General features: G+C 45.0%; 1 protein-coding gene across 12 annotated transcripts in view; it reads left to right on the plus strand.

The window, feature by feature from the left end:
- The window catches only part of CACNA1C (calcium voltage-gated channel subunit alpha1 C), a 490124-nt gene extending 480409 nt beyond the window's left edge, over nt 1-9715 (plus strand). For 11 of the 12 annotated variants that reach the window (XM_075051200.1, XM_075051188.1, XM_075051193.1 and 8 more), the window contains 3 exons: nt 1577-1680; nt 4448-4771; nt 5043-9715. In XM_075051200.1, coding sequence (XP_074907301.1) covers nt 1577-1680; nt 4448-4771; nt 5043-5339 — 725 coding nt within the window. In that variant the 3' untranslated portion in view covers nt 5340-9715. The remainder of the gene's footprint in view (nt 1-1576; nt 1681-4447; nt 4772-5042) is intronic. The other variant, XM_075051198.1, reaches the window with a different exon arrangement.
- Nucleotides 9716-12071: the final 2356 nt, after the last annotated feature.

The following is a 12071-nucleotide window of genomic DNA, read 5'->3' on the forward strand; positions in this document are numbered from 1 at the left end:
AAAACAGTGAATTTCAGATTAAGTTAATACAATACAAATTTGCTTTCTGCTCTAATTGTGCCTGGAGATTTTCAAGTGCTTGAGCGTGCAGACTCCGCTCAGGTGAAATCCACAAATCATGAGATTTTATGGAAGTATCAGGACAAATGTGACAGTCTGGAAGAAAATGAGCTCTTTTATGTAGAATATTTTTCAGCCTTTTTCCTGAGTATTGGTGTGGAGGAAAAGGACATTTGGGGGAGAAACTAAGAAGAATCCTGTATATAAAATACATTCTTACAAAATAAAAGTGACAGACTAGGTAGTGTAATGTTTAAAGTGAGGCTACTGAGTCTTCATTCAAATTCTTCAGAATGCTTATACAATTGAGTATTTTAAAAGCATTTACTTTATTTCAAAACTTAAAATATTAGGCGATGAAAATTCCTATATCTATCTGTAAGGCCAAATTTGCAGTCAGTCCTTGATACAATGCTTCATTAGCTACATTCTAGTGAATATTTATACAGTGATGTCATACTCATTTTACTGCGTTTTTTTCTCTAGAAAGAGGAAATACTTTTTATCTGCATTGTAGCATTCATTCTCTGGGTTATAACGCATGTTTCCTCCAACCCCCGAGAGGGCCTTTTCTCAACAAATCAATATTATAGATGCTTACTATTTTCAGAATTCTTATTTTCTTTCCTTCTTTAGAAAAATGTCAACAGGATCAAGAAGTCCACAAAATATTTTAGTGTGCCATGCAGCTCTATCTTTAATACTGGATTTAGTTGCCATTCTTCAGAAGTAGAGCCTGTGCACTTGTTCATAAACATACTTCACTGTACTTTTAAATTCCTTCATAGGGACTACCTTTCTCATATTTACAGAAGTAAAGTTCATTTTTATAGCAAGTAAACAGTAAGACTGTTTCAGTAGTTCCACCTAAAGTTCCACATTTATATAAGAAAAAAAAAAGCGCTTTTTTTTCTTCTCTTCTTTCCAAATTTTGGAAATGCTTCATGTCTATCTAAGCAGCCTTCCATTCACCAGGGAATTCAACTATTGATAAATTCACTTCCACTTGACCTTGCTATAGACACAGCCTCATAAACTGTGGTATGTCTGGCAGCTAAGGGACACAGATCACATGCAAGCAGGAGGCCGATGTCACCTGAGCAGCCTGACGGCCCCTTCTGCACATTGTGTACAGCCAGGCACAGCAGCAGAGCCTCAGCTGCCATCATCGGTCCCACTGAGGGCTTTACCTGAACCAGAGAACTCTGAGAACACTTCCACTGCTTAGGAGGGAAATCAGCTGCATGGTATCCACTAGGACAGTTTTTTAAAAGAGGAAAAATAAAAATCATCATCCAGAATTTTATCTTGCAGCTTTCTTGGAAGCTAGTGCTGGTTGGTCAATGATGCTTGATTGCTTTTTGGAAAGGGCAAGGTGTTGAGGGAAAGTGGACAGAGCCTAAAATGTGGGTGTCTTTGCTGTATCTCCAGTGGGACTGCACTAAAAGAAATTGAAAACAGATTACCTCTAGTGTATTATGAGTGATGGACACAGTTGCGTGTGATTGTTTTTCAGGTCGAAGAGCATCTTTTCACTTAGAATGTCTGAAAAGACAGAAAAACCAGGGCGTAGATGTCTCACAGAAGACAGTTCTGCCTTTGCATCTGGTACATCATCAGGTAAGCATTAATAACCACAAAGGCCCAAGCAATGTAACTGAGACCCTACCATCTGCAGTGCCCCCACATTGTATCCCAACGCACTTTTTAAAAACCATTTGGGACAGTTTCTCACCCATATCAAAGGTCCAATTTTTAGAATTGTATTTGCCATCATACTCATTCCTGCTTTGAGGATTTTTATCATTCCCAGAAGAATGCTACGGGAACATGTCCTTTGGAGTCTGCAGAGTTATCATTTTCTGATGTCCATGAAAAAGTAAAAGAAAAAAACTAGCTAAAAGATAAAAATAATTACCCAAATTGCATGCTGCAGTGCAATTACACTGGCTTGATGGTAGTATGCACACAAATAAAATGTGCAGGGTCTACTTTCATATTAATTAAAGGTAACCAGTAACTGTAATTAATCATTTTAAAACATAAACTGATTACATGTAATTAATCAGCTTCTTAAGCCCTTTGTAACTGCATTCAGCAGCCTAGCAAATGTATGCTCAGGCACGTACCTAGATGATTAGCCAGCTGTCATAGTCCAAAGTAGATTTGTGTCTTTCAATTTGATGATGCCACTTTTTGTCACCATAAAAGAAACAGGTGCAGATGGTAGTGCCAGCCTTGCAAGTGGGGCATCCTGCTCTGTGCAGTCCCCCGGGGCAGGGCAGAATGGCCTTCCCAGCTCCTTAGGCTGCCACAGGGGCAGAAAACTCCATGCAGCAGGGTCGGGAGGAGTAAGAATTCAGAGCAGAGGAGGGAGAGATAAGCACGTTTGAGGCTCCCTGGCTTTTCTCACCTCCACTCCTAGCCAGTTATCCTTTAAGGATCAAGTTCCAGAAAACAGTGGTCTGCAGAGTTACAGCTGTGGCAGGGACAACCAGCAGATGTGTTGAGGCAGGGAGGAGTGGGTGGGAAACAGCTTCCCATGCTCCCCACAGCAGCAGCAGCCCTCCGGAGACTTCCTGCCCTCCCACGGCAGGCCAGGCAGAGGGCACATATGCCCCCAACCCTCTCAGCCCACCTGGCTGGCAGAATCACCTCCCTCTAACCTATACAAAGAGGATGGAGCTACTTCACCCTTCCTCATCCCACCATGCGGCTCCAAACCTAGAGGGATGGGGTTCTGCCCACCCCAGTGTCACTCAGCCAGACTGAAGGGTTACCCTGACATAGGCATCTGGCCTCCAGCTGACAACACTCAGCAGTGTTCTTATGTTTACAAAAATGTTAGGCTACAACAGTGCTTAAAATAAGAACATAAAGTGGAAAGGTTGCCTCTGCTAAGCGCACTGGATTCAGTTGCTCATGAATGCTTGAAGGGCTATTCTCACAAAATACTCATACATCGTGATATGTAAATACAGGCAGCTGAAGCTCAAAGCAATCCCTAAGAGCTTCTTTCAACTTCCTCAGAACCTTATATTTTGGACAAAACACCTTGTATATGTTTCTGCCAACAAGCTGAAAAATGGTTCAGTTGTCCTGCCTGATAGATCTAGGACTCTCCTCAAAGTCCTGGCAGTTTAAGGGATGTGCTGAGGCCATCATAGCCTGCAGGGCATGACTTATACAGATGAATTTTTAAGGGCTTTCTTCCTCACTGAAATATCTTGAACCTTGTAGGTGACTAATAATTAATTCTTCTGTTCATGTGTCACTGAAATCATTAGCCCAGCATGGTTATCAGTTCCCAAGGATTTCAGTGGCAGATGGACTGAGCTTCACTTAACTTTAGATATCTTAAAGTTAGCTTTCTAGTTTAAACTGGTCAGTTCAGTCCCACTGTGGTCAACAGAGAGAAAGATCATCACCAAAGGGCAAGTGTAAGTCTTGTCTAAGCCTCGCCCTCCAGATAGCATTTTCAGCAAAGTATTGAAAAGAGGCAGGAGGCTTGCTGGTGTCTCTCTACAGTTAGCTTAGACTAAATATATAGCCTTCAGATAGGTGAAGCTGGGTGAGACTAACCCTAGCCCAAACAAGAGGATTCTCTGCAACATAACCCACATGCTTTTGTATTTTCTATGCATTTATTTCTTTGCTCATACTAGGCAGCAGTGAGCTCTGTGAGATGAGTTTATGACTCTGCCAGCGTTGCTTACAGAACAAGGCAGCAGTCACCATGAATAAGGCCCTGTGCAACAAGGGGCTTCTTGAGAAATTTGTTACAAAAGGAGGCTGGATGACTCAGAGATTGTGTATATGATTACAGGAAGGACTGGATGGCTTGAAGTATAATCATCAGATATTGATCCTCCCACCAACAGCAGATGCCTTAAAATCCAGCGGTGGATTTATAGTTATTGCCAACTGCAGACACATCTAAAATTCACATCTGGTATCTGTTCATGTGCCACAGTAGACGCTTACAGAAAACACAGCAATTGGCAGTAAATGCTAGCGGTGTGGGCGGTAGCAGTGGTGGGAAAATGAATTTCTGTCTCACCCACTGGAGAAGTGGTGGTGTTTCTGGCAAGGCTGTGGGGAGTGGGGCTGCATCTCTCCTGTCAGTGCAGTGGTTCCAAGGCTGAAGAACTGCAGTCATGCAAGTTTGCAGTCTGGTGCTTGGCACTAGCTCAGGATACACCATTTAAAGGAAAGCTTGCAAAATGAGTTTGCAGGAAACATCCAAACTGTTCCAGGAGCTGGCAGCTGTCTTCATAAGCCTCGAGAACCTCCGGGCCTTTCTCGGGTAGTTTCTCCAGAAACTCCTTGTTCCAGCCCTGCTGCTAAGAGCAAGCTCTCACTCGTCTTGTTCCCCTTCTGTCCACAGGCGTTAGCGGTGGCCGGCCTGAGTCCCCTACTCCAGCGAAGCCATTCCCCCACCATGTTCTCTCGGCTGTGTGCTACACCCCCCGCTACACCCTGCAGCCGTGGCTGGCCGCAACAGACCATCCCAACTCTGCGTCTCGACGGGGCAGAGTCCAGTGAGAAGCTCAACAGCAGCTTCCCGTCAGTACACTGCGGCTCTCGCTACCCTGACAACACTGGCTGCAGCAGCCCGAGGAGAGCCAGACCGGTCTCCCTCACCGTCCCCAGCCAGACCGGAGGGAGCAGCAGGCAGTTTCACGGCAGCGCTGGCAGCCTGGTTGAAGCGGTAAGACTGCAGAGTCGCGAAGGACGTGAGCAGTGGCAAGGCCAACTAGAAATGCGGCCCTCGGAAGAGCAGGGCAACAGATATATTGCTGCCCACAATGCTAAGAGTAGGCGAGCCTGTCTCCAAGCAGGGATTAGCAGCGTGAATGGGAGGAGAAGGACCGCTAGGGAAAATACAGCCGTAATGAGCGTTGCGTTAGCGGTGCGACAGGGTTGATGATGCAGGGTACTAACGTATGTCTTTGTCTCTGGTTCCCTACCTGCTTTTGAAGGTCTTGATTTCGGAAGGACTGATGCAGTTTGCTCAAGATCCAAAGTTCATTGAGGTCACAACCCAGGAGCTCGCAGATGCCTGTGACATGACGATAGAAGAGATGGAAAATGCAGCAGACAACATTCTCAATGGTAACAGCAAGCAGAGCCCCAATGGCAACCTCTTGCCTTTTGTTAACTGCAGGGACCCAGGGCAGGACAGTGCAGGAGAGGAAGAGGAAGAGGTGCAGAACCCGGATTGTAGAAAAAGTCAGGAGGAGCTCAAGGACAGCAGGATTTATATCAGCAGCCTGTAGTTGCCAGGGCTGGAAGCGATGCTGGTTTTTTATTTGTTTCAATGTTCCTAATGGGTTTGTTTCAGAAGTGCCTCACTGTTCTCGTGACCTGGAGTAACCGGAACAGCGTTCTTCATTCATTTCTGTTGGGACGAGTCGCAGAGTTGGGTGGTGTAAGAAAGCTTTTCAGGAGCGGATATAACCCCAGCACGTGTCCATGAAGCAAGAGTGAGGAGGAGGAGGAGGAAGAGGAGGAGAGCCAGCTCCCTCTTTTTTTTCAGTCCCTGCACAAGGAACGACGACTGCCTCCCAAGCGTGAAGGGGAACCTCAGCTTCCTGTGGATGGCCCTAGCCAAAAGGACCCTGCGCCAAACGGGTGTCTTTCAACTTTGCTTGTAAAAATCATTTTGCACATATTCTGTATGAGCCTCACCGTCTCCATAAAGCCAAGGCCCTTTGATTCGGAAGGAGAGGAGGACTTCTTCTGCTGTGGATTCCCGTACCGCGAAGGGGAGGAGGAAGCAGAAGAAGGCCGCGGGCGCCCGAGGGGCAGCCGGCAGCGCTGCCCAACCCTGCCCAGACTGCCCGGCAGCGGTCTCTGCCGACCAATCCAAGCTCAGGCGGCCACTCCTGCCAACCAGTCAGAGCTCGAGCGGTCACTTGCCAGCCAATCCGAGCTTAGGCAGTCTTCTGCCGGCCAATCGGAGCTCAGACAGCCAGCCGCGCCAGCCAGCGGGAGAGCGGGGAGCCGGCTCGGCGGCGGGGCTGAGCCAACCGCCCCGCGCTTCTGAGGTGGCGCTGGGCTGGCGGAGATCTCTCCTTGTTTTGCAGTTTGATATTTTCTTGAAAGCATGTTGCAGTTTTTATTTTGACTAATTTTTTTTTTAAAATTTTTTTTTTTTTTTGGAGGGAGAAGGGAGTGTTTACAATGTTTTGTAATCACCTACCTTTTTGTTTTGGTTTATTTTCACCTTTGCAAATGTTAAATTGGTTTGATCATGTATTATTTAAACTGGGGGTTTTTTCTCCATTGAAATTTGGTAGAAGTATAATGATAGACGAGTTTTACCAACCATTATGTACACCAAGAATTTGTAATTTTATTTGCTAGTAATTGAAACCTCCTTTTTTTGTTGTTGTTTTATAATTTAAAGATAGTAGGCAATGCACTTGATATAGTCTTGCACATTTGAGTGATTGATTTGGGTTCTTTTTAGTGCTAAGTATATCTGTGAGTGTGGGAGCAATACCAAGCGAGTGTGCGTGCGCGCGTGTGTGTGCGTGTGTAAGTGCATGCAGTTCTCCACATCCTGGTTTGAGCTGCAGGAGATCTGTATCTGGGGCCATTTGAATGCAAAAACAAACCACTGTCTCTGCTTTTGAAAGGGGAATCAGTAACTCTTTGCATTTTCTGTTCCACAAGATATGCAAAAACAATGCAATAATATTAATTTTAAAATACAATTGTAAGTTGTGTTGGCATTAAAACTGTATAGAAAAAAATTGCGGGGGTGGGGGGAAACAAAAAAAAAAACCAGAAGGCGTTACGCTTCAATATATTACGTGTGATGTTTTATTGCATTGATAATGTTTCTGTTGAAGAAACCGTTATACTTGAATTCAGGTCAGTTTCAGTATTTTTCAAATATTTTTTTAAAATGAATTGCAATTGTGCCAAGCAAAGATAATGAATCGAATTAAGTTTGTTTAAAAAAAAAAAAGAAAAAAAGAATCACTTCTTGTATATTTTGCTGCATGTCAAGTGAATCATTTCGTATTTGGAATGTGCCAAGCTTTACCTTTGAACTTTTAAGTGCTTTTCTACGTGTGGTTGGGGAAAGGGGTACTATTTTTTTTCCTTTTTTAATTTGTACAATGAACAAAGTGTACCTGGTGTAAGTAACTCTTCTGCAATCCACTGACAGGTTGAACGTTACTGATTTTGCATATCTTGTGTTCATTTTCCTTCTTCCTCACTCCCTTTAAACATGCACGATGACTTTATTGGTAGAGAATCTTTCTTCCCGAGACTGGGACATTTTATTCAGGCTTTGTTCTCTTTCCTTTTGCTCAGTTTCTCTAAAGGTCTTGCCCCACTGGAGAGTGACAAGACCCTCAAGCTGATTTGGCAGATCCATCCTACATATTCAGCTGGCACCAGCAATTCAAGGAGCAGGGGAAAAAAATCTGCTTTCAAATTTCTTTTATTAAATACCTAACCCTGATCAATTATAGCAGGGTCCTGGGATAAGCAAATGCCAGAGGCAGAATCGTTAACAAAGTAGTCTTAACTCTGGTCTGGACTGAAAGCAGAGGGCAAGTGAGGGAGAGAGCTCTGGATTGTTGCTTAGGAGAACTGCTCCAGTCTGGTCCAGATGCAGATGTTAAGTGACTTTTTTGTGTTCTTATGCATGGTCTTATCCCTCTTCCTAGACTTTAGTGGATGGATCAGATTCTAAGTCACAAAACATCTGATGGCACAGCGTGTCCTAGCCATATTTCCCTACTAGTGAGTGTGAACTCCTCTTGACTTTCCTCACACCAATACTTGGCCCTAACCTGTGAGAGAGGCTGAAAAACCAGGCAGGTATTGTTAGATTATGCAACTGATTTTTGTCTAGACTACTGCTGTTTTTTCTCCCTTCTCAAGACGGTTCACAAACTTGCACATCAGTGCTGAGCTAGGAGGTGTGATCTGACTCAGAGCTAAACTTTCATTCAAATCTTGAGCTTCTGCAGATGTCTGAGAACATAATTTATTGTATATGTTGATTACATTATTTTTGTAATGCCCTTGTTTTTCTTTTTGATTCTCTGCAGCATAAGGCAGAAATAGCAAAGGGTACTTTTGACAGTGCACTTTTTTCAGTGTCATTTTGAACTGGCCAGTAGCAGCTCAAGATACCTTGAAAAAAACCACATCCTTTTAAACTAGAGAAATACAAATCCATTTATACAACCACCTGGCATCAAAGTCCTAATTCAACACTTCCCTGGAGAAAGTAACCAGCTGATGTCTGTCAGTCTCACCCTTTCCATCCCTCGTGCCTGTATGGAGATGGGCACACAAACGTATCTCCCTTTGGGAGTTTGCTGCTGCTAGTGCTGATGTGCTCCAAAGCTACTTGAAAGGAAATAATGCTGTGCCTGGCTGTTTCTGAAAATGAAGTCACTGTAAGGGCTCCCTATCTCATTTTCTTCCACTAGAAAGTCCATCTGACCCTCCCAGTGGGAGACAGAGGTGTTCTCTGCTCCTGAGAAACAAAGTACTGATCTAAATTAGTAGTGGCAATGGGCATCTTGGATGCTTGACAGCCTGCGTCATCTTTTAGGATTTTTCTTGACGGGAAGGAAAATGGTGAAAGGATTATGCCCCACGCATTCCCAGTGAAAGCTGTGACTCCCTCAGGGGTCAGAGCCTACAATGGCCAGGGGAAGCTCCGCTCCCTGCTGGAAGACCCCTTAGGTCCTGCAGAGTGGAAAACACATGGCTAGCAGAGAATGCAGATGACTTTTGCGGTTTGAAGGGCAGGTGTTAAATTTAGTAATTGCTGATGCCAGCTGTGCAAATTTCTCTTTCTGGGGAGGGTGGTGTATAATTTTTTTCATTTGAGGTACTTCCAATGTGCACATTGTGACAGGCCTGAGCAAAGAGCTACTGCCTCCTTCAGGTGAGGTAGAGTCTGGGGGACGGTGGGAAGGCGGGGGCAGATTTAGTTCCTGGAGTGTCCTTCTTTCCCTGTGTATTGGAGTGGATGGTGGGTACAATCACTGTGCTGTGGATGGAAGCTCTGAAGGATCTGACGGCTGAAGAGTGGCATGGAAGGAAAGGAAAGAATGGGGGAAAGCAATCTGCTGTTTGCCACTGAGCATCTCTGACTTGCAGACTAAAGACGTTTCTTATAAAACAACAAACCTCCTCCCTGTATCACTCCTGCTCATTATTCCAGGCAGTACTGGGCCAGCTGCACCGGGTGCGTTTCTTTTTTTCTTCCTTATTTCTGTGTGGCTGACGTGACGGGGAAGAAAGTGGAACTCATGATCCAGAGCTGGAGTTTCATTATCCACAGACCTTTTCTGCATCATCTGCCTCTTCAGCTGGACATGTGAACGATGATGGTGTAGATGCTGCTGCTACTGCAGGGGTCCCGCCTGTTTTATTACCCTGCCCACCACACCCCAGCATGGAGGGACAGCCAGAGAGGCGCCATGTACAGAATTGCATCTATTTCTGCTTTGTTTTCTGACTCAGAACCCTGCCCCTGATGACTACGACAATGATGACGACAACAACAAAAAAAGGGCAAATGCATTTTTTACATTTCTTGATAATTTCCAAAGCAATGTATCATTGCTTTCTTTAGACTGACGCCAATATAACAGTTGTATGGGTCTCAGCCAGGCTCCTGTGTCGTTTCTGCCTGATAGTTTCAGATTGCTGTATGAAATGTATGCGCGTTTGCACACAGACACAATCGTATGAGGTGACAGCACTGCAAGGCCTTGGGGTTGTTCACCTGTGTCATAGATGAAGTTGGAGGCCTTGCTTCGTACGTGTAGATGAGAACTCCAACCCATTGGTCCAGCGAGCTGAAGTGAAGCAGCCGTACCGAGACAGAACTGAGTATCCTAAGATACATGCACAGTCCCGTTGTGACTGTCCTTGTGGCAGGGGCGGTGAGGGGTGGAGAGGAACACTGAATGGGGAATTTGGAGCACAACAAAGTTGATAAAATTAAGTAGAATCCAGCTGGGGGCTTCTGGTAGCGATGAGCTTTTTCTCAGTTCCCATAATGAGAACTGTAGTGCATATAAAGAAAATATTCCAGGCCATCAGAAGCCCCAGCTCCCATCTTGCTAACGCAATGCTGGAGGGCACTAAGAGGCCAAGGAAGTTGTGTTGATGCAAAGAATGTGGAAAACAGACCTAGGCCCCCAAAAATTTAATTATATCTTTCCTCCATTTATTTTCTTCTCCAAAGAAGTCTAAGAAATATAAATGTCAATAGCTGCACAGGGTTTCTTCTTTTCTTCTTTTGATTGTTGCAAAGTTTTAAAAGTTTTATTCTGGATTAGCAAGCCCAGGGACCCAGAAGGTTTCCAATAGGATCTCAGTCCATGGAGCTTTGCTCTCTGTTGTTGCTTTGTTTCTGGATAGCTGAAACCACTATGGCCTTGCTGCTACAGCTCCCTGAGATAGGGCAGATGAGGGCAGAAGCACAACCGAGAGATATGTCTTGTACTGAAGACAGACTGGGCTACAATTGCTTTCAGAGAAGTCAGTAGCATCACACTGGAATGGAAAAAAAAACCTCTTCTGGTACAAACGTTAGTGTTCTAGTTAAAACCTCCATCCTTCCCCTGGCCCATATGGGGGACTTGACTTAACTGTTAACACTTGAGCGTAAAAAACAGGCCTTCTTTAGGGGCACAGGGCTCGACTCAGTTGCCTAAATGTTGGCATCTACTGCCACCTGAGATACCCTACAGTACTCTGCCCGGCCTGCAGCTGGTCTGGAAAGACACAACTCTTCCCCTGGGCTGGTGTCACAGCTATCAGCCCCACACCGATGGCAGAGATCTCAGGTGGCAGGAGACAATTAGGCAACTTAATCAAGTCCCTTTCTAAAGGGCTAATTGAAAGGAGCAGCACCAATGACTGATGTAATAAGGGAATCTTCATTAGCATTACCAAGGGCTTAGTTAGGCACCATCAGGAGCTCATCTCCATGCTCCCATGCTGTTGTTTTTCTACCCCACATCACCCAGATAGCCTCCACTCCTACAGCCTGAAGTCCACGGCACTCTGCCCAGCCCTTACGTTAGGCCAGGGTTAGCAGCTGCATCCCAGGCCCAGCGGGGTGGGGGCAAGCCCAGGCGAGAGCAGGCATCACTCAGCAACAGATTTTTCTGCCAGTGTTTGAATGGCCCCTTTCCAAAGCATTTTCCTATTCAAGACAGACCCACAGAGACACCATTTGTTAGCCTCATCATTCAGATGATGAAATACCCATGTTTTTCTGTTGCATTTTGCATTTTTGCCCAGCCAGGCAAAACGCACGCTCTTTCCCAAACAGGCTGTAATGCTTTTGATATTTTAAGCATCCTAAGCCAGTCTCCTCCCATCTCAAGCACCTAGGTAGACTGGCAGCCAATACTACCTAAACATCATCAACTTTATGATTGCTCATAGAAGTGATCGGTTCAGGCTTATTCAGTCTTGACAGTTTGAATGTGGAAAGATTTCAGAGGAGGGGGAGTGAGATTGTAAATATTTCTTTGACAAACATTGCTGCATCACACACAAAAAAAGGGGGAGATACTTTTAAAACTGCCTTAAAAATCAATTCTGAATGATGAAATCTCCCTCCAAACAATTACCGCTTGGTAGAGCAAGGGATAAGTTGCTTTGGGTGAATTCTGGCAAGAAGTGGTTGGAATCTAGTCCAGTTTCAGGAGTGAAAGTGTAATTTAGGAGCTGATCTCTCACTCAGTCTGAATTCACATCAGCGCCAATGACTGAGCACTGCAGGATCTTTAACGCCTGGGGGGGTACTGTATCTGGCCTGCGTCTCCATGGTTTGGGTCTGGCCTGGCAAGGTACTGCATACCTGTGTCTCCCAGTGACTTCAGGGAAGATGGGGTTCCTCAGCACCTCTTAAGTTCAGGCCCTGGAGCACCATTTCCTGCTCTGATCATCAGCTATAAATGTTGATAAATATAAGTGTTTTGCCTTCATTTGAATTGCCCAGA

The sequence above is a fragment of the Buteo buteo genome, chromosome 19 (genome assembly GCF_964188355.1).
Source record: "Buteo buteo chromosome 19, bButBut1.hap1.1, whole genome shotgun sequence".
NCBI lineage: Eukaryota > Metazoa > Chordata > Aves > Accipitriformes > Accipitridae > Buteo > Buteo buteo.